Here is a 22,102-nt window from a genome sequence, read left to right as displayed (position 1 = left end):
TTGGTGACCTTGGGCCAAGGATTAAATTGCCCTGGAGACTAAAGTACTTGCACCCTGAAGAACATGGCTCATAGTTGAGAAGTGTAAGGGAAACTACTGCCCATGCTGTACCTGTCCTATGTATAGAGGGCTTTGATCTCCAGGGCTTTCCATTGGACACCTCTCATGATCACTAAATTCACATAGCTACACTGTTCCATCCTGACAAATTGAATCCCTTTACAAATGTTTCAGTTAGTTAGCATTTGGTGGTCCACACCTTATCTAAAGCCCCTTTGTTTGGTGCTAATAGATTTATATTCCTTTTGTCTTCCTTGTCTTTTCCAAACCAGAAAAGAAGAAATTCCTCCCAAATCCCAGCCAGTCTCCTTACCCGAAGAACTGAATCGGGTACGGTTATCTCGGCATAAGCTGGAGCGTTGGTGTCATATGCCTTTCTTTGCCAAGACAGTCACTGGCTGCTTTGTGCGTATTGGCATTGGGAACCACAACAGTAAACCTGTCTATCGGGTAAGTTTGTCTTCCAGGGATTTGATTCCCATTTGGTAGCAGTATTCACAGCTACCGTTATTTGTCTGGTATCTCACGAGAAAGAGCCCATAATTTATTGGGTGATTACAAGTAAACGATCCTTCATTATGTACTGAAGGAGCCTGTTGCTGTTAGAGTAGTGGAGACGGCTGTATTTTTTTTTTTTTAAAAAGTTGAGGGGGGCAAGGTGGCCAAATAGAGAGCCGCAGCTTACTGATTTCTAAATCCAATGCGATAAATTGGGGCCATACTAAAACAATATTGAAAACCTAGTCTTCCAACCCTAACTGATGCTGCTCTGCTTCTCTTTATTCTGTATTGAAAATTAGTTTTTGAGTTATTGCTGTGACCAAGTAAGGATCAGCATGATTCCCACTTCCTGTAATTTGTGGTCACTCCCATAAAGTCTTACCGCTTCGTCTCTTGAGAAATCAAAGTATGCACTACGGTACCAGACATTTCCACTTTCCCTGTGCTCTTCAGAAAAGAGGGTAATTGGGGAAACGATGCTTTGCTGCTTCAAAACTGATAGTGAATTTGAGGACGTTGGTAAAGGATTTAACACCAGCTGTGCTCTACAGTGAAGACAAGATAGTGCTGTCAAACTGGGTTTTTGAACTGATGAGAGAGAGCATAGATCCATTTTTTCTCCTGTGCTAATTTATTTTATTTTACACAATCTGACACATCTGACTATCCTTGGGGAGATAATTTAATCATTTAATTGCTGTTCATCACAGTGACTACATGAAAGAATATGGCAGCATCCTCTGAAGTTCCAATCAAAAACTGGTACTTCAGAGTGATTGTGCTAATACATGGGGCAGGGCTGAAGGTATATTTTATTTCCTCCCTATACTAGATACAGCCGTTTTACTGTAGGATTATATACATCATGCTACTGGGGAAGAATTGAGACCACTTAAACACCATACCTATTTCAGCTGGCATCATAAACTGCCAGCTAGTTGCTAGCTGAAGGTGAAGAACAAAACTATAGGAAGTAACTTGTACAATATCTGCTAACATAGCAGGGAGGAGTCTTCAGTGTATCTTTCTTTCATCTAAATGATGATTTCTAGTTAGAATTATTAATCAGACTAAGCTTGGTCTCAAGCGGAGAGGACTTCGAAGTACAGAGAGTGTTCAGAAAATGTCATGAACTTAGTCCTCACAGTCTGTTCTCCTGCACATCTTTTTTCAATGGTCTAGGTTGCTGAAATAACTGGTGTTGTAGAAACTGCAAAGGTTTACCAGCTTGGGGGTACCAGGACAAACAAAGGACTACAGTTACGGTAAGGTGATAAAATTACTCTATCAATTGGTACATTGCCCTCTTATGGGATGGAATGTTTCCTGTGTGATATGGAGACAAGAGCCATAAAGCAGATTGCTTGTCAGAACGCTTTTCCCCCTTAAATAGGGAGGTGGTAAATAGCTCACAAAATGGCCACTTACTTCCCTTGCGGTCCAAGAAATTCATCTGGAGACTGCCAGAGCAGAGGTCTGCATATTCCTGCTGTGCGATGTCAACCATCTGTATTTCTTCTTCCTCTTCACCACCTCCAGATAGGGCAATGGGAAAATGTATCTTCCTATGGCAGAGGTAGAACAGGGATAGGCACACAGTGCTGCTTAAACACCAGATGGTGGACAGGGTGACATATCAAATCTCTCTCTCGGGTACCTATATGGACCCTATTAAAGATTGTGAGGCACTCAGCATGGTAATACATTGATCCTCACAACATCCTGGTGAGGTATGAAAATGAGACACCTGCTTTCTTAATTCTCACAGATGTTTGGAGACTGCATATTGGTGCAGGTTTGCAATAACTTGATAAACTCTCTGAAAGAGCCTTATTAATCATTAACACTTTGATGGCTGGTAATAGCCTCTGCTTCCTAGTTCAAGGAGAGAAATCCTTACTGTAAGCCTTAGAGTCTAAGGGAATGTTTCACCAGGGCAGCTAACTTCCTCAGGCAGTAGGGATTCCCTGGTAGTCTGAGAGCCATGTGAGATGCTCATCAGAAATAGAATGCTGACTTGCTGATGGTGAGAACTTTTGATACTGTTTAGAAACTAGAAGGACTCCTTCTTCTCTTAGCGTTAAGGACAGTATAATTTAGTCATCATCTTCGAGTAGTGTCCCTGTGGGTGCTTGTGTCCAGCCCAGCTGATCAGAAAACTTTTGGTAGAAGTGTCCATTCAGCTTGCACATGTGCTGTCCCCCCCTCGTGCTCTGCCATGAGGCTAACCAGTGTGCACAGGTGAACCCCCCCTCAGTTCCTTCTCAACCGCCTCTGGCTAGAGACTGAGTCTGTTCACCGTATTGTTAACAGCTATCTCTCGCTTAGCACTTCAGTAGTTTAGTTAATCCCTTTCTGAGTTGTAGAGCTTTCTTTATTTTCTCTTTCTTTAAAAATAACAAAAAAACAACCTTTGCCCCAGCATGGGAGTGTGCCCACTTCACTGGGCTTTGAGAGGTGCCTCACATGCAAGGAGGCCATCACTGTAGTGGATAAACATTCCCACTGCATCTGTTGCCTTAGGGAAAGCCACATTTCCCAAAACTGTAGTCTTTGCCAACAACTCAAGTCCAGATCTCTGAAGTACTGAGAGCGGAGACTAAAACTCCTCATGGAGGCAGCTCTTCAGCCATCCCTGGACCCATGCCAGGAGTCACCCAGATGGTGCGAATCTTCCCCACAGCCCGTGACATCTAAGGACTATGTGTCAAAGAAAATAGCCACGGACCCCTCATGTAAGGCTTCAAAAAAGAGAACCGTGAGTCCTGAGCTAGCTGGGAAAGATCATCATTTGGTATCGTAGGTACTGAGCTAGTCTAAACACAGTAGCCAGACTCACTAGGGTCTGAAGTGGCAGGTATTGTTGTGCTGAAAGACGTGAAGGGCACCGAAGCAACAGTACTGACAGATAAAGGCAAGGACAGAGACTGCACCACCACTAAGAAGACCCTGCCAATACAAGCTTTGCCACTGGCACGGTCAACAGCAAGCCATCCAGCCTCAGAGCGCTTGGTACAGCCCAGATCACCGATCCCTTCAGTGCCATGGCCACCGACAATGACCATCAGCACCTAGGAGGTCGGCACAACAAGAATTCAGGCACTCTAAAACCTCATGGGGCTCCAGTACCGAGTTCACTTTGGGTGCAGGAGTCTCGTGCTGTGTCACACATCTCCATTCTCCACTGGTGAATCAGATAGTGAGCAGGAAGAGGTAGTCTCCCATTACTCTTCCCCCAGTCCTCATTGTGCCCTCTACCAGCCTGGGCCCCCTCAGTCATACCTTCTGTCTGCTCCTCAACCACCTTGGTATGGCCAACATGGGAACCACTGGCCCTACTGGGATCCCTTGGTGGCATACAGACTCCAAGCCTCTCAAGCATCTAGTGTGGCCTGCTGTGAGGCTTTGAGATGCTTTCCCTCAGCCACAGTATCCAGAGCCTCTGAACCTCCAGAGGAGATTATGGAGGAACAGGAGGGTGGATTTGAGGAGGAAGTCACACCCACAAACTCACATCTTTTCTTCCTATCCAGATGAGGTAGTGATGCCCCTTCTGCTATCCCTAGACTATGATTTCAGGCTCTTTCGAGATCTAGCTAAATGAGTGGCAAACACATAGCAGGTTCCTCTTGAAGAAGTAAAAGACACCCATCACAAACTCCTGGACATCTTGCACTCCTCCTCTTCCTCCAGAATAGCCCTCCCGATCAAAGAGGCCCTTCTGGACCCAGCCCAACTTATGTGGCAAACCCCGGCATGAGTCATGCCTACCTGCAAACAGGCCAATAAGAAATATGTCCCAACTAAGGATATGGAATTTCTTTTGTTCCCACCCTTTCCCCCGCAATTCCATTTTGGATCGAATGAACTCCCAAGGTTGCCAACACCATGTGAAGCCCACCCCCAGTGATAGGGATTGGAAGTGCTTTGACCTATTTGGGAGAAAGGCCTATTCATCTGCCACACTACAATTCAGAATTGCCAACTATCAAGCTCTGACTGCAAAATACGACTACGACAACTACACCAGCTTAATGCATTTATTGATCAGCTCCTGGAGTCACATCGGGAACAGTTTTGAGCCATTGTTAGTGAAGGACAACTGGTGGCAATGCCCGTCTGCCATGTACATTGGCCAAACTGGACAGTCTCTACGCAAAAGAATAAATGGACATAAATCTGACATCAGGAATTATAACATTCAAAACCCAGTAGGAGAATACTTCAGTCTCTCTGGTCACTCAATAACAGACCTCGAAGTGGCAATTCTTAAACAAAAAAACCTCAAAAACTGACTTCAATGTGAAACTGCAGAACTGGAATTAATTTGCAAAGTGGACACCATCAAATTAGGCCTGAATAAAGGCTGGGAGTGGTTGGGTCATTTCAAAACCTAATTTCCCCCTACTGTTACTCACACCTTCTTGTCAACTATTTGAAATGGGCCACTCTCATTACCACTACAAAAGTGATTTTTCCTCCCATGGTATCCTACTGTTAATTTAATTCTCATTAGACTGACCTTCCACTTGGTAAGCCAACTCCCATCTTTTCATGTGCTGTGTATTTATACCTGCTACTGTATTTTCCACTCCATGCATCTGGTGAAAGCTTATGCCCAAATAAATTTGTTAGTCTCTAAGGTGCCACAAGGACTCCTCATTGTTTTTGCTAATACAGACTGACACAGCTACCACTCTGAAACCTGGTGGCCAAGAGAGCGCTACAATCAGCGCTTGATGCAGCTGACACAGCAGCCGGTCCATCTCTACAGTGGTGGTTATGCGGCGAGTGTCCTGGTTGCACCTGTCTGGCTTCCCTAAAGAAGTACAGACTACAGTAGAGGACCTCCCCTTTGTAGGGCACCAAATTGTTTGCCGAGAAGACTGATACATCCCTCCATACACTCAAAGACTCAAGGGTCGCTCTCCGGTCATTAGGGATTTATACACCTGGACAAAAAAGAAAATGTAGTCTGCAACCACAACATAAATCCTGCACACCACATTTTGCAACTCAACGCTATTATGAGCCACAAAAGAAAAAATCCAGATTTTCCATATGTAAACTGTCAGACTCCCAGTCTTCCTCATCACAATCATCCACATCAGATGTCTACTCAGGGATCCCCTTCTTGCACACTTGCTCATCACTAAGCCTCACCACCAGTGCACCCCTCATAGGGTGGGGTGCACATCTCAACAATCTTACGACACAGGGCAAGTGGTCATCCACAGAGACATCTCTTCACATCAACCTCCTCGAACTCAGCATGGTTAAGAATTCCTGCACCCACTTCTTTCCACTAATCAAGGGTACGCACACTCGGGACTTGACACAGCATGCATGTAGTACATAAATCACCAGGGAGGTGCCAGATCACTCTCCCTTTGTGTGGGTTATGGAACTGGTGCGTTTCCCACAGTGTCACCATATCAGCGACCTATCTTCCAGGAGTATAAAACATGAAAGTGGGCTATTTCAGACACAAGTTCCCATGCAACCATGAATGGGGGATAAACTCAGCAGTGCTACACAACATATTCAGATGGTGGGGGACACCAACTATAGACCTGTTCGCAACTTACCTGAACAAAAAATGTCCATGCTGCGGGGCAGAAATAGGACAGTACTCCTTAGGGGATACTCTTCTTCCATGGGACAAGGACCTTCTCTACACCTTCCCCCCATTCCCTCTATTGCTGAAAGTCCTCTTAAAAATAAAAAGAGAGCAAACATCATATGAAGTTCATCCCCTAGGTGACCTCATCTTTTCACATAAACCAACTGATTCATCTCCTGACCTTTTACCCTAAGCCTCACCATGATAACAGGGAGGCTATACTGCACACACTAGACATTAGAAGAGCCCTGGCCTTTTACCTGGACAGGATGAAGGCCTTTAGGAGATCTCCTAAGCTTTTCCTTTCTATTGCACAAAGGTTTAAAGGAGCTGCGATATCATCCTAGAGACTCTCCAAATGGAACTTGAACTGTATCAAACACTGCTATCAGGTTCATAACGTAGTACCTCCATCTGGAATCCACGCACAATCCACGAGATTGGGTTCCTCCTCTGTTACCTTCCTCAGGCATGTCCCTATTTCTGAAATCTGCAGGGCAGCAACCCCTGCGTCTGAGCATACCTTTGCAGAACGCTATGCGATTACCAGGGGCTCTGCTTCTGATGCTGTCTTTGCTTCTGCAGCATTGTCATTCATAGCAGACTCAATGTTGAAGCCCCAGCCTCCCACTGGGGATACTGCATGGGAGTCACCTGCGGTGGAGCACCCATAGGGACACTACTCGAAGAGGAAGTTACTCACATTGTGCAATAACGATGATTCTTTGAGATTTGTGTCCCTGTGGATACTCCAATACAGGTGAACTTGTGTCCTTGTGCTGCTGCTGAACTAACCAGCTGATGAAGTGCTGTGAATTAACCAGCACATGCAGGCGGGTGACCCCTTCCCCCTGAGATCCTTCTCTACTGCAGGGTACTTGACAAGAACTCTGAAGTAGAGGGGAGGAGGGTGGGTAGTAGAGCACCCATAGGGGGACACATCTCGAAGAACCATCATTACTGTACAAGGTGAGTAACTTCCTTTTATCAAATGTCACTGTTCAAAACTAAGGTAGTGGAAGAGAATCCTATTTATTAGTGGGTAGTGCCATATGTTGTCAAGGTTTGGGGGAGAGATGGGTGTTCTTGTGCTTTTGGATGGAACTAGTGCCACCATATAATATGCCTGGATATTGTCAGCTTCATGCTCCTTAGAAACTGGCTACTAAGTAGTAATGCAATGTAAAGGCATGGGCAGTCCCTCCATGCCCCGTTTAGCTATTGTGGCACTGCAAGTATGCCCCACCTTAATTTTCACAGTTCAGGGCACACTTCCCTTCAGTGGTTCAGCAAGGGCGCCGACTCTTGGCTTCCAGCTTCTAGTCATTGCCTTTCTGGGTGGAGACCCATGTCTCTTCCCCTTGTGATCAGGGTATTCGCAGGCTGCACAGTTCCCTGCTTTCCCTGTTTATTTCCCAGCCAAGACAGTCTGCCAAAACAGACCTGTTTTGCTCTCTCTTCAGAGATGGATAAAGAGTATAATTGCTATAGATATGTTACCACACAGTTCTTTCTAAGCAAGACTACTTTATACTTTACAGAGAAAATAATAAAAGAATCTCTATGCACACTAATAAGCTTACCAGGAACCCCAGTCCCAACATGGATTCTGCCAGGATAAGTCCTTTAACCCCCCACTCTAGGGGAGTCCTTGTGTTTAACAGTTTACCACAGCTCCCACTCAGAACAAGCACCCAGTCCTATGGGGCCTTAATAGACCAAATCCTTCCAGCCCTCCCTGAAGGATTGGGATCCTCCAGGGATCAGAGGTCCTGTCCATTGGCTGGATCAGGAAGAAGGCCCTGAGTCTATCTAAACCCAGGTTATTTATCAAAGTATTTTCTTTGTCTGTTAGTCACTGAAGAATCCAGTTTGAACTAGAATGTGTATCTCTCGGTGGGAGGGGAGGAGAGGCATGGCCTGGCTCTTCTAAGGCTGCTGATGGAGGAAGTTCATTTAGCATCCTCCCTCCTGCTTGAGAAAATACATAGTTGCATTTTTAATACAATTTACCCAAAAGTATTAACCCTATTTAAGTGAGGTTTAACTTTATTGAAATAAGTTTTTATCTTAATTCCATTAGGCTTGTTCACAACATTAAAGGATGTTTGCAGTCTGTCTCATTAATTTCACAAGGTAGAGTCACTTAAACAGCTCAGGGCAGGGAGAAACAACACACATTGACCAAATGCCACCTCCCCTCTTAATATGGTTACAGGACAGGAATCATTACAACAAACAGTTCATGAGGGCCCTGCTTCAGAGCTCCCAAACAAGTCCACAAACCCAAATCTGAGAATCAGGTTAAGCTCTTCTCCTGGTCTCTGAGAGAAACCACCACCCACTGCAGCCTATCTGGCGTCTCCTTCCCTCAGCTTTTTGGTCGTGTGTTTAAATAGCCCAGCCCCCAGGCCTCCTTGATTATCCCCAGGCTGTAGGATAGTATGCTTCCCCCCCCCCCCCCCATACAGTCTCTCACATGCAGACTGGAACAGGACTGACCCACTGGAGTGTGTGTGCAGGAATTTTGGGATGGAGGTAGACACCTAGTGAACACAATTAGAGCAGCCTAAATTGTCACTTAACTGGCTAGAGTACATTGAACATTTTGTCTTTCTTTGTAGACCCAAGTCATTGCCCTAAATCCAGCAGATGGGCACGTTGCTGTATTGGTTGGCATAAGTTTTCCAGTAACTTTTTTTTCTTCTTGTTGCAGGCATGGCAGTGACCAGCGTGTGTTTCGTCTGGAGTTTGTCTCAAATCAGGAATTTACTGAAAGTGAGTTCATGAAGTGGAAGGAAGCGGTGAGTTTGCCCTAATTTTTCCTCTTCGTAGCAGCTCTCTGCCAGGGATATTCTGATGAGTGGAGAATGATTTTGACACCTTTTGTTTTTATATCTAGATGTTCTCTGCTGGGATGCAGTTGCCTACACTAGATGAGATAAACAAGAAGGAAGTGTCCATCAAAGAAGCCCTCAATTACAAATTTAATGACCAGGACATTGAGGAGGTAAACAAAATGACTGTACTTTGAGATGGGGCCCTGTAAGTAAGGTCTCCTAAAGTGACACTAGGGCAGTGCTCAAAAGGAGCAAAAACTGACAAGAGCAGAGCTCTGGAGCTTGTGAAGTCAGAAGTGCTTGGTTTCACTGTGGTGAGGGTGAGTGGGAAAGGTACAAGTAATAAAATTAAATGGAATAAATGAAAGAGGTGGAAAGAATAGTTTGGGGCCTAAGTAGGCCTGATTTTTAATGCCCGCTCCTACTTTATTATATCCTCTCTGTGTTCTGTGCCCCATCTCAGGCTTATGCTGCAGCCTTGCAAAGAGTTCCTTCACTTAGTTACACCGTCTCTGAGCAGAGTAAAATAGTACGGAGTCCTAAGTAGTTATTAGCATCACATTAAAGTTGGCTATTATAAATTTCTTCAGCTCTTTTACTAGCTCAGTATTTACTAAGTGTAATTTGGTGTCATTAGTCTTGTTATAGGCCATATATATAGTAAAAGGTTGTAACTTGTTAGTTTGTGTTTTGGTAGAGTAATGAATGCAGAGGTCAGATACAGCTGAAAAAAAAGCTCTGTAGAAGTAAATATTGTCTTACGTTTAATGGTACCGATTGGCCTGTCACTTGTAGCTCCTCCAGGTATTATAAAATGTATATATTGTTATAACTTCTCTGTTCTGATTCTTTTGAAAGATTGTAAAAGAGAAAGAGAGGTTCCGAAAAGCCCCTCCCAACTATGCCATGAAGAAAACTCAGCTACTAAAGGAGAAGGTAAGAGATGATACTCCCCTACTTAGTGCAAAGCTCTTCTGATTGAAGAATCAAAGCTTATTTGGATGCTAGTTATAACCAAAGCACCACGTACTTTGCAGCAACTTGACATAAATTCAACAGCAAATAGAACGCAGAGAACTGCTGGGTTCCAGAACATCTGGAGGCCAGTCAGAATCATTAAATTCCTTCACCACTGGAGGGCACTTGCCACCTGCTGATGAGGCACAATGGCCAGCAGCTGTCTCAGCTGTCCTTTCTTGTCCTCAGGATGAGACGCTCCTAGTTGGTGGCTGTAGAAGCTCACTTTCTTTCCTCGTTGTTGCTACTATATACTCTTTGGAGAATTTGAAAATCGCTTGCCTATACTGTTTTTTTTACAGCCCGCTGTTCAAATTCCTATTGAAAGGAATGGATGGCTGAACCATTTACTGGCCATTATGGTTTCTTTCCATGCAGCCGTCTCATGTGAAGAGACTTGAATATTCAGAGCCTTGAGTGGCTTACTTGGTCATGTGCATAGCACAGGCCTAAAAGTCAAACAGTTTAAAATACCTTTGAAGAATAAAAATTGCCGTAGCTTCTCACACCAAGGAAAAATCTACACTTGGTTTTCTCGTTAAGTTTGATACTAGAAAATACAAACCCAAGAAATCAAGGGATTTAGTATCCTGTTAAGTTTGCTCTTGCACGCTTTGGACTGATTTAACTTTTTCGATAAACCATTATTTACTGAAATTCACTTATGCAGAGTTGTGGGTTGTGTGATGGTGTATTTTCAGTTTTAGAGAGACAGGGTGGGTGAGGTAATATCTTTTATAGGACCCACTTCTGTTGGTGAGAGAGAAGCTTTTGAGTTTTGACTTTCTGAAAGGATGACAAAGGTGGTATTGTATATCTCATTAAATGAGCAGTCTGATTTAAACTTTCATTGAATTAAATAAGCTAAAATTCACAATTGCAATAATAATCAGTCTTTTCCTGTACTGGGCAGGGGAAAGGTGAGTTTTAATCAAACTATAGCAGCCTTCTGTATAGGAACAAAAAATGAGATCCTCTTATTCTAGTGGTAGAAGTAAGAACGGCACTGAAGTAAAACAGGCTAGATGACTCTAGGTCTATCCCTAATATCTGACTGGCCCTGTGGGGGAGGAGAATTATGCCTAACAAATTACTGGTTGTTTGAAGGCTATGGCAGAAGACTTGGGGGACCAGGACAAGGCAAAACAGATTCAAGATCAGCTTAATGAACTGGAAGAAAGAGCAGAGGCCCTGGATCGCCAGCGGACAAAAAACATTTCTGCAATCAGGTAGGTACCTGAAGTTGACATTGTCCCTTTAAAGCACATCAATAACAAGGCAACAGAAGAGAGAAACCAATTACAAAAAACATTTAGTGCTACTTGCAAGTTCTGGCATGTCTTTCCTGTACATATACTTATGTCCTGAATACCTTGATTGCTAATTATGCTACTTATTCACTTGCTGTTTCTCTCCCTCTGATCATATGCACCAGAATCCATTTCCTGTTGTCAAAAATGAAACCTTTCTTCCCAACCATCTCAAATAAAGGGTTGTGTGCCAGAAAGTGATTGCCAGTGAGAGCAGTCATTTAAATAAAATGACTATTAAAAGCATATAGGAAAAAATTAGAAAGGCCAAGGCACAAAATGCGATTAAACTAGCCAGGGACATAAAGGGTTACTTAGCCCTGGTAAGGCCTCAACTGGAGTACTTTGTCCAGTTCTGGGCACCACACTTTGGGAAAGATGTGGACAAATTGGAGAAATATAGAGGAGAGCAACAAAATGATGAACTGTCTAGTAAACATGACCTGTGAGCAAAGATTGGAAACACTAGATTTGTTTAATCTGGAGAAGAGAAGATTGTGGCGGGGGCAGGGCCGGACAAAAGTCTTCAAGCACATAAAAGGTTGTTATAAAGAGGGGGGGGATTGTTCTCCATATCTACAGGACAAGAAGCAATGGACTTAAATTGCAGCAAGTGAGCTTTAGGTTAGACATTAGGGAAAACTTCTTAACTGCAAGGGTAGTTAAGCACTTGAACAAATTATCTAGGGAGGCTGTGGAATCTCCTTTGTAGGTTTTTAAGAACAGGTTAGACAAGTACCTGTCAGGGATGGTCTTCTAGATCAGGGGTTCTCAACCTTTTTCTTTCTGAGGCTCCCCCCAACATGCTATAAAAACTCCATGGCCCACCTGTTTTCTACGTCTAAAAGCCAGGGCCACCGTTAGGGGGTAGCAAGCAGGGCAATTGCCTGGGGCACCACAAAGCTAAGTGCTCAGGCTTCAGATTCAGCCCCTGGTGGTGGGATTCGGGGGCCCTGGCTGCAGTCCCATGTGGCAGGGCTTTGGGTTTCTGTCCTGTGCCGTAGCAAGTCTGATGACAGCCATGCTTGGTGGACCCCCTGAAACCTGCTCGCGGCACCCCAGGGGGTGAGAACCACTGTTCTAGATAATACTTAACCCTGCCTCAGTGAAGAGGACTCTACTAGATGTCTTATTAAGGTCCCTTCCAGTCCTGGGTTTCTATGATTTCCTGCTTTTTGGTAGCATGCATTAAATAACACTGTTGTTGTACTCTGTCTCCTCTCCCCTCCCCTCTGCCCCCCTTCTTTTTTGCAGTTACATCAACCAGAGGAATAGAGAATGGAACATTGTGGAGTCCGAGAAGGCTCTAGTGGTAAGGAATGTTGAAGCAATACTTGGGCTACAAGAAAAAAAGGAATTTTCAGGGGAGTGGCGGGTAGCTAATTATATGGTGATATACATATTATTTTATCCTACAAGATGTTCTTTAAAAACAAAACTCAGAAAGTGGCATTATAAAGAAATTACATGCCCCTCCCATGACCAGCCACATTCTTAGCAGGTTTCCGTGGTGGTTGTAATAGTAGAATATTGGGTGTTGCATGAGTCAGAAATCAGACTTACGAAGGTATAGTAACGGAGGGAAATACTGCTCTGCCCTGCAGTGCTTTTCATTCAAGGGACTTCAAAGTATTTTAACTAACACTAATTAAGCCTCACAACATCCATGAGAAAAATGCAAGTAGCGTCTCCACTTTGTCTTTCAGGAAGTAGAGCAGGGGTCGGTAACCTTTTAGAAGTGGTGTGCTGAGTCTTCATTTATTCACTTTTAATTTAAGGTTTCGCATGCCAATAATACATTTTAACGTTTTTTAGAAGGTCTCTCTCTAAGTCTCTATATTATATAACTAAACTATTGTCGTATGTAAACAAGGTTTTCAAAATGTTTAAGAAGCTTCATTTAAAATTAAATTAAAATGCTGATCTTACACCCCGGCCCGCTCAGCCCACTGCTGGCCTGGGGTTCCGTTCACCTAGGCTGGCAGCGGGCTGAGTGGGGCCTGCGGCTGGGACTCCAGCTGGCAAGGGGCAGGCAGCCAGAACCCCAGACCGGCAGTGGGCTGAGCAGGGCCGATGGCCGGGACCCCAGACTGGCAGTGGGCTGAGCGGCTCAGCCCGCTGCTGGTCTGGGGTTCTGTCCGCCAGCTCCTGCCATCCAGGGATCCGGCTGCCGGCCCTGCTCAGCCCGCTGCTGGTCTGGAGTCCCGGCCTTATCCACATAGAGTAGGTACCTACCTTCTCCCTGGTTCTAGCCATTCTCTTCCTCTCTCTGCACTGACATGAGGGTGGGAGTGTGCTGAGAACAGGCTGGGGGTTGGGGTGCAGGGTCTGGCCAGGAGCTAGAATGAGGGAGGGGGCTCAGGGTTGGAGCAGGAGGTTTGGGTGTGGAGCACTTACCTGGGCAGCTCCCATTTGGTGCAAGGGGTGCAGGTGGGAATGTGGGGGGCGGGGTGTGCAAGAGCTCCTGTTTGGTGCTCAGGGTGGGAGTGGGAATGTGGGAGGTGCAAGAGTCAGGGCATGGTGGGGGCTGGGTATGTGTGGGGGGTGCTGGAGTCAGGGCTGGGGTTGTGGGGAGGGTTCAGGGGTCAGGGCAGAGGGCTGGGTGTGTGTGAGGAGGGTTCAGGGGTCAGAGCTGGGGCTGTGTGAGGGGGGTGCAGGGGTCAGGGCAGAGGGCTGGGGTCGTGGGGATGCTCCCAGCCCCCTGCCCTGAGCGGCTCACCCCTGATTCCCACCCCCTTCCCCAAGGTCCCCGGAGCAGAGAGCATGCTGCGGCTCTGCTTTTACCTCTCCCGCTCCGTGGCAAGGGGGGGCAGAAAAGAGCGGGCCGGGCAGGATTTTTAGTGGCACGCTGCTGTCTGCCCGGGTCGGGCAGGCAGCAGTGTGCCATTAAAAATTGGCTCATGTGCCGTGTTTTGGCACGCGTGCCATAGGTTGCCGACCCCTGGAGTAGCGTGATTGGAGTGTAAAATTTGTGGATATGATCTAATAGAGGTTATTGGTGGTGCTTGTTGTTTTTCTAACCTTGATGCTGCAGATGGCTATGGTGTCTGTGTTGGGGTTGACAAAGGCAAGACAGGTGAACGTAGTGAGGTATGTAAGACTGTTCATTGCTTCTTCTGTAGGCTGAAAGTCACAATATGAAAAACCAGCAAATGGACCCTTTTACTAGGCGGCAGTGCAAGCCCACGATAGTTTCCAATGTAAGTATAACACTGAAGTCAGTCCAAGGCAAGTGGAGGATGGTTGGGAGCAGTGCAGACTGTCCATGTGTGGAATAGAAAGGAAAAGAATAAATATCCTGTTGTGTCACAGTCAGGAAGGACTATTGGGAACAGTTGTCCAGATACAACGGTGATACATACTCAGACCAGGATCAATACACCCACCGCAAGGAAAAGGTGTTATAGCCCATTATTCTTAGCGAAGTGTGTCGGATTAGTGATCTGGACATGGGCATGGAGGAGTGGGGAGATGATGGTGCTTTGGAACTCACTAGTAAATTCTTATAGGACAGCTTTGGGTCAACAACCTGCTCTGTGCTGGTATAGCTGCAAGGTCTCCCTGTGTAACGTAATATATGTTTTAATGCTTAAAATATTTAGTTGAGTGCATAGTTTCCTAAACCATCCCGGGGGGAAGAGGGGGACTGTGGACTGGAAAGCAGTGACCCTGAAATGGATTTAGGGGTCCTAGTGAACAAGCAGCTCAACATGCCTTCGTGGTGCAATGCTGTGGCAAAACTGGGCTATGTGATCCTTGTATAAATGGGAGTAGGTGCAGGGAGGGGTGTTTTACCTCTGTATAGCACAATGGAATATTGCATACAGTTCGGGAGTCCACAGTATAAAAAGGATGTTGAAAAGTTGGCGAGGGTGCAGAGAAGAGTCATGAACATTACTGGAGGACTGGAGAAGATACCTTACAGTAAGAGACTTAAACGTATCAAAAAAGATTGAGGTGACTTGATTACAGTGTACAAGTACCTTCTATGGGGAGAAAATACCCCATGCTAAAGGGCTCTTTAATGTAGAGGAGAAAGGCATAACAAGATCCAATAGCTGGAAGCCGAAGCCAGAAAAATTCAAATCGGAAATTAGGCACAATTTTTTTTGGCAGTAAGGGTCATTAACAGTTTCCTAAAACATCCTGGGGGGATGAGGGGGACTGTGGACTGGAAAGCAGTGACCCTGAAATGGATTTAGGGGTCCTAGTGAACAAGCAGCTCAACATGACTTTGTGGTGCAATGCTGTGGCAAAACTGGGCTATGTGATCCTTGTATAAATGGGAGTAGAACAATCATCAAGGGAAGTGGTGGATTCTCCCTCTCCTGATGTCTTCAAATCAAGCCTGGATGCTTTCCTGGAAGCTGTGCTTTCACCAAACTCAAGTTATTGGGCTCAATACAGGGGTAATTGTGTGATATATAGGAAGTCTGACTAAATGATCTTATGGTCCATTCGGGCCTTAAGCTCTCTGAATCTGAGCATTATGAGCTTTAATGTCAGGACAGATCTCGCATGGGTATCACTAAGGATATGCAGTTGCTCACTGTCTCTCTTGCTCATAGTCCAGGGATCCTGCTGTCCAAGCTGCCATCCTCGCCCAACTAAATGCAAAATATGGATCTGGTGCTTTACCGGATGCACCAAAGGACATAGGCAAGGCAAGTACTGCATCCCTCCTCTGCTGTGTTCCTCCACCTTTTTTTTTTTTTAGAATCCTGCAGTTTAATTTTAAGGTACTATTATTCTTTATTTGTATTATCGTAGTGCCTTGGAGTCATGGGTATAGAGAAGTGTTGTATTAATTGAGATGGAACGTATGGGCCCAAAGAATTGAAGGTTTTAATATGACGCTATTATTGTCCAGTATTAAACAGTGTTACACAAGTTTGGGGTACAGAGACCATGGCGCAAACACCATTAAATGTCTTTAACCTTTTATTAAAAATACAGAACGGGGGGGAAAAAAGAGAGCATTTGAAATGTAAACTATTAAGGTTTTCATGTTAACAACCTTCCTTTTTGCTGGAGAGCATTTTCAAAAAGAAACCTTTCCACCCCCTCTAATTGGCAGGGTGTTACATGGCATTAAAGTGGTAATAACTGTCCTTTTGGAGGAAAGAAAAGAAGTTAGTTGAGCTGCTTTTATTTACCTTTTGGTTACAGCAGTGTTGCGAAATACACAGTCTTAGCCAGCTAAGCCAGGCTTTTATTAGACAGAAGGAAAAAGGAGAGGGATAGAAAAGAGAAGAAAATGAAGTGGGGGAGGGAAAGGACACACAAGGGGACAGGGAAGACAATCTTGTACCCCAGGTGGTGGTCAGGAGTCAGGTGGAGATGGCAATGTCATTTGGGTCCCTTTTGCTGCTGCCCCCCACCCCCAGTCTGGGAACATATTTTCAGGATTAGGATAATGAAGGCCTAATGGTTTCATGGTAGATCTCAAGGTCTGAGAGATGGTGAAAATGGCAGCCCTGATGGTGAAGCTTGCTCTTTCCTGTTCTCCAGTCTTTTAGCCAGCGTCCATATTCGTCCTTCAATTGTTTTTTTCCCCCCCAAAGTCTTTTAAAGACCCCCAAAAGGGAGTGGTGGGGCAATACCCCATCCCCTCATTATTTTGTTCACCCATTAGGCCTAATTTTCTACATACCCATTTTGGTTAATTGATTTCCAGTTCCATACTTCTCTTGTTTACCAGGCGTGATCTTAACATTGGCCTTGAGTTATATCAGCAGGCCTTTTTGGTTGGACTAATTCAGTCTCTGTCTCCGTTTTGGACCTCTTTTTATCTGTTTGTTATAGGTTATTGTGACATTTTGTGAATTTTCACTCACTTTTGACAGTTAAGCTCATAATTAGGATAAATGTGTAGCCTCTGTTACAACAGAAGGTCCAGATTGAACATGTTGGTGGCTAATAAAACGTTCTCATCTCTTTCTGTGACTCTACTTTGTCAGATTTGTGCTGCTGCTACTGCTGAAACTTTGTTTAAATTTCAGGGTCAGGGGAAGGACAAAGATGTGAACTCAAAATCAGCTAGTGACCTCTCAGAGGACCTGTTCAAAGTGCATGACTTTGATGTGAAGATTGATCTCCAGGTTCCCAGCTCAGGTGGGTGTCTCTTATGTATGTGTAGGGAGGTGATTTTCCAGCTTTTGCTAGATTACAGAAATATGTGGACCAGGGCTGCCAGTTTTAGTTGGGAGTCAACTGCTGTCTGGATCAGCAGCAGACTTGGGAATGGGACTTGCGGGCTTTGTACTGTAGTTCTGGCAAATACCTTTAAGAGAAGGTGCTGTACCACAGGAACATCTGTGACTTTGCTTTGAGATTCATGTTACTAGTAAAACTCTTGGGGCACCAAGACAGTAGCCTAATGAGGTAAGGAGATAAGATGTTAATTGTAGCAGTGAATTTGTAGCTACCTCTCTACATAGTCTTTTTGATGGTGGCGTTTGTTTATGCACTGCCAGCAATCGGCTTGAGACTCCTAGGAAGACAAGACCCCTGTCCCAAAGAGCTTGCAGTCTAAACAGACAACTTTATAAATGTAGGGAGTGGGTGGGGGTGTAACATAGTGTGAATAATGAAGATTAACTTGCATCAAGTTGCTGGGAGGACTAGAGCTAGCAAGGGTTCAGAAGAGGACCATGGGGCTGATCCAATATGGAAGTTCCTATGTTGTAGTTTCAGGAGGGAAATGAAAGAGAACGTCAAGTCATAGCAGAACAGGCCAAGAAGGGCCTTGTAGGCATAAGGGTCAGAGTGGAAGAAGTCAGAAAGACAAGAGTTGAAGGACACACAAGGGGGTAGTGGGAGTGAAGGGCTTGGGAGGAATGAAGTGAGCAAGGGAGGTAAATCCAAAGTAGAGCCAAAAGGTAGACAGTGCAGTGTATACCACGGCAGGGAGCTTAAATCTAATGTAAGATTGGATGACAAGTTGGGATTTTGCAAAATGTAGCTTTTACTGCTGAGGGAGAACCAGTATAGGGATCTGAGTGTGACTGTATGTGTTCAGAGCAGATAGATTCTTTGTGAAGTTGCATTTTGACATTAGTGTGTTGGATGAATTGAAGGAGAATGAGGTGGGCGTCAGCGAGGTCAGAAGGAGGGAGGTTGTACTAGTCAATGTGAAAAAACCCAGCTTGGACAAAGCTTTTTATTATGGAAGTAAAGAAATGTTGCACAGAAAACTTGACTGGTTTTACTCCCTTGTGAGGTCTGTCCTGGGTCTCTGCTATGCTCATGTAACAAATGTCCTTCATTGTCAGAACACTGCAATGCAGCATGCAAGACAGCAACATTAGTAACTTCAGAGTAGTTTCTTCTGGAGATGGAAGCATTGGTGGCAGAGAGCAGGTTTAAGAGGTGCAAAGTCAAAATTGAACATGCTTGTCATATAATTGGAAATGCCTTTAGTTCAATGTACTATTACTTTAACTAATGTTTAGCAGAGAAGCTAACCATACTTCCAAGGTGAAATTGTCACAAAGAAACTTGGTTTATTTTGTGGCAGGAAGGCTGAAATCTCTTCTCTCCTATCATTACCACCAAGCAAAAGAACTTCCACTTTCATGTATTCTAGCACTGACTTTCTGTTGTTTCCTCACAGAATCTAAGACGCTGGCCATCACCTCCAAAGCTCCACCAGCAAAAGATGGTGCCCCTCGGCGATCACTGAACCTGGAAGACTACAAGAAAAGGCGGGGGCTTATTTGAGCATACCCACTCCGCTGCTTCTGATCCCGCATGCTCCATGATGATGTCCCAACTTCTCTTCTTCCTTCCTTTTCCGTTCCCCTTCTGGGTTGGAGCAGCAATGGAGCTGGGAAGAGACTCTTTAAAACTGCCAGTCATCTGTAACATAAACCATTTGACTATTTACTGTATAGACCTCCCTTCTTGCCCTTTCACAAATGTGGATCTGTGCTATTTGGGGTTCTCCCACTTTTTAGTTTGATTTTATTTTTATTTTTTTGTTTTTATTGTTGATGCAGCTCGTTGTGTTCAGTATTAGCCTCAAGTTGGGATTTCTGTAGGAATCTCTTTGGTGGTGGCAGCATCGGCACTTGGTGATCTCTCCGTACATACCACCACAGGCATGGCGAGTAAACATTGGCACAAGACCTTTGTGGCTTGAAGGTCATCTGCACTTTCTTCCTCCTCTTCTTCCTCCTCCTAGCTCTGGAGAAGGGAAACTTCAAAAACTGGCTTAGGTTCAAAGTGTAAATTTTTTTGTGGGGGGGAGGGTGTTACGTGACTTTTTTTCAGGTGTTTTTTTATCATTTTTTATGCTGCAGTACTATTTGTATCAGTCTGTCACATTTCTTTACGGCTGTTTTTGAATTTCTACCAGCTGTATTTGAGCATCTGAAATTGAAAGAAAGAAACTCATTAAATGTGATTCTTACTAAACAGGCCTGGCTGATATAGCTGTGTACCTTCACATTCCCCTTTTTACTCACACATACTTGTTGAGAGTCCCACAAAGTGCTCTTGTGTGAGACTCGTCCTCTGTAGATCTGTAGAGCATCTTGAGTCTCCTGCTGTAACTGAATGAAGTAGCTCCTTCTGGGATGCCCCTGGGCGCTCATGAGGTAGGCTCCTATATTTCTTCTACAAATCCAACTAATCGTTCAACGTCCCATCTTTCTCACATCACCTTGTCTTTACTGGGCTCCAATCTGTTTGTGGTTTTGGTTTTTTGCTTTGTGAGTAATTCTAAACTAGGCTTTAAAAAAAAAAAATTAGTTCATATTATGTGGAAGGGGAAGGACAAGGTAGAAACTGTACTGAAAATGTCTGAGGGCAGTTGCTGATACATATTTTCTATATATAAGTGGTACAGGTGCAGTAAAACACTAGCACAAGGATTGTATGGCTTTATGGAATGTTTGACTAGAAACAAGATGACTGCTTGATAATCACTCAGGTGTAAAAATCCAAGTGTAAATATAAGTGGCATTTAACAAAGAGCTTTTCAAAACAAATACAGCTGAATATACTGAACTAAGAACTAAATTAAAAAAGCATTAGAGGTCTGACAATTCAGAGACCCTGCTTGAGTTAAGCACCAAAGCATGAGCTTAAGTGCTGAACAAGTAAGGATGCTCTTCTAAATTGAGTCTTGAAGGAACGGAAGATCCTGACACCTCCTCCTGGAGTGTTGTAGCATTATTTTTCTAAGAGCTGCATATAGTGGTTATATCTAAACCTGAGTCTGACTCTTGGTGACTTACTTGTTGGATCCTTAATGAAACTTTAATCTAGCTCTTATTTTAATTTCCTTTTGTTAATTTTTTAACAGTAGTTTTAAAGAAATGTCATGTAATTGTGTGAAAATTGATAATGAACTGTGTATAAAAAAAATTCCACCTCTGAAGCAGCTCTTATTTGCTGTGTAAACAAATTGTGGACTTTTTAATAGCTTATTTACTAGATAGTCCATAGCTTTGGAACTCCTTTATGGACTATTGTGTAAATATGTAATCATAGACTTTTTCCTGATTGTCTGTCTGTAGCAACTTCTCTGGAGCTGTTGTGGGCTCTCATTTACATATGTCCTTTTGACATTTTTTTTAAAAAGTGGATTTATGGAATCTGCCATTATAGCTTTGTAGGAGACATCATGATCCACTGGATAGATATGCATTTGGTATCATTTTGGTTTTGCAGCAACTACAATGATGTTACAGATATGTAATAAAAAAACTTTATTTGCAGTAGACAGTTTCCCAACTATCAAAATTTCTGAAGATTTACAAAAGAATAACTGCAAAATTGTGCAAGGCAAAACTTGAATTGCCTACAAAAATTACTAAAAACTATTGTGGGGTACAATGACTACAGAGAAACTTTTTACTCCTCAGTTCTTTTTACATGCTTTCACTTGATGTGCCATTTCATCCCAGAGTAAACGTCTACAACTGAGTTACAAACTAAGATACAGACTTTATAATAAAAACAGTGATGAGACCCTGATATTGTTGTAAATAGTACATCTGCTTTGTTTTCCCACATGAATTAATGGAGTTTATCAAATTAAAAAGATGGGTGCACACAGTGAATTTCGTGTGCAGAACTTGTAAAGTGGTTATGTCCTGAGCATCCCCAGTTATCAGCTACCACTTGCAACCTTCTGGAAGTCTGAATGGTTTCTGCGGAAATACTGTCGAACAGAGGCAATAGCCAAGGAGTTACTGTATGCAAACCACACTCTGTGTTGAGAATAATGCATCAAAGGACTCCATTTCTTGAATAGTTACAGAACTAATTGTGTATGAAGATGTAATCTTATTTTTGCTTTTTTAAGTGCATGTAAAGGTGAGTGACACCTCCCGTTCACTGGGAAGGGATGGGTTTATTTGTTTTTGTTTTATTGGTGTCCTAGCTGAGTTCATTACAAATGTACAGACTTCTATAAATAAACTTGGTTGGTTGGTTTAATAAGGTTGATCATGTTTAATCCCTTGATATGGGGCACTCTGGTCTCCACATGCTTGGAACCTGTGTTTTTTCCATGTTCCTATGCATTTTTGTCCATAACATGACTTGAAATGATTTAAAAGCCCAACATTATAACATACTTATTGAAAAGTGCTGCTGCTGTTAATGGTAAAATGGACAATTGTTTTCTGAGCAGCTCTCTACTTCTGGGTACAAGAAAATCAAGTGTGGGCTCCTTGATGCTATTAAGTGTTGAGTGAAGTAGAGCCACTGGGAAGGATAGTTCACTATGATTTATGCCT

General features: G+C 43.9%; 1 protein-coding gene across 2 annotated transcripts in view; it reads left to right on the top strand.

Moving 5' to 3' along the window:
• RTF1 (RTF1 homolog, Paf1/RNA polymerase II complex component) overlaps nucleotides 1–21,803 on the top strand; it is a 54,453-nt gene extending 32,650 nt beyond the window's left edge. For both annotated transcript variants that reach the window (XM_073348711.1, XM_073348712.1), the window contains 11 exons: nucleotides 333–510; nucleotides 1,744–1,826; nucleotides 8,901–8,988; nucleotides 9,087–9,194; nucleotides 9,883–9,960; nucleotides 11,149–11,270; nucleotides 12,606–12,663; nucleotides 14,474–14,551; nucleotides 15,920–16,015; nucleotides 17,354–17,465; nucleotides 18,967–21,803. In XM_073348711.1, coding sequence (XP_073204812.1) covers nucleotides 333–510; nucleotides 1,744–1,826; nucleotides 8,901–8,988; nucleotides 9,087–9,194; nucleotides 9,883–9,960; nucleotides 11,149–11,270; nucleotides 12,606–12,663; nucleotides 14,474–14,551; nucleotides 15,920–16,015; nucleotides 17,354–17,465; nucleotides 18,967–19,073 — 1,108 coding nt within the window. In that variant the 3' untranslated portion in view covers nucleotides 19,074–21,803. The remainder of the gene's footprint in view (nucleotides 1–332; nucleotides 511–1,743; nucleotides 1,827–8,900; nucleotides 8,989–9,086; nucleotides 9,195–9,882; nucleotides 9,961–11,148; nucleotides 11,271–12,605; nucleotides 12,664–14,473; nucleotides 14,552–15,919; nucleotides 16,016–17,353; nucleotides 17,466–18,966) is intronic.
• Nucleotides 21,804–22,102: the final 299 nt, after the last annotated feature.

Source organism: Lepidochelys kempii, chromosome 6 (genome assembly GCF_965140265.1).
Source record: "Lepidochelys kempii isolate rLepKem1 chromosome 6, rLepKem1.hap2, whole genome shotgun sequence".
NCBI lineage: Eukaryota > Metazoa > Chordata > Testudines > Cheloniidae > Lepidochelys > Lepidochelys kempii.
The sequence above is the reverse complement of the archived record's forward strand: the minus strand, read 5'-3'. Positions and strand labels throughout refer to the sequence as shown.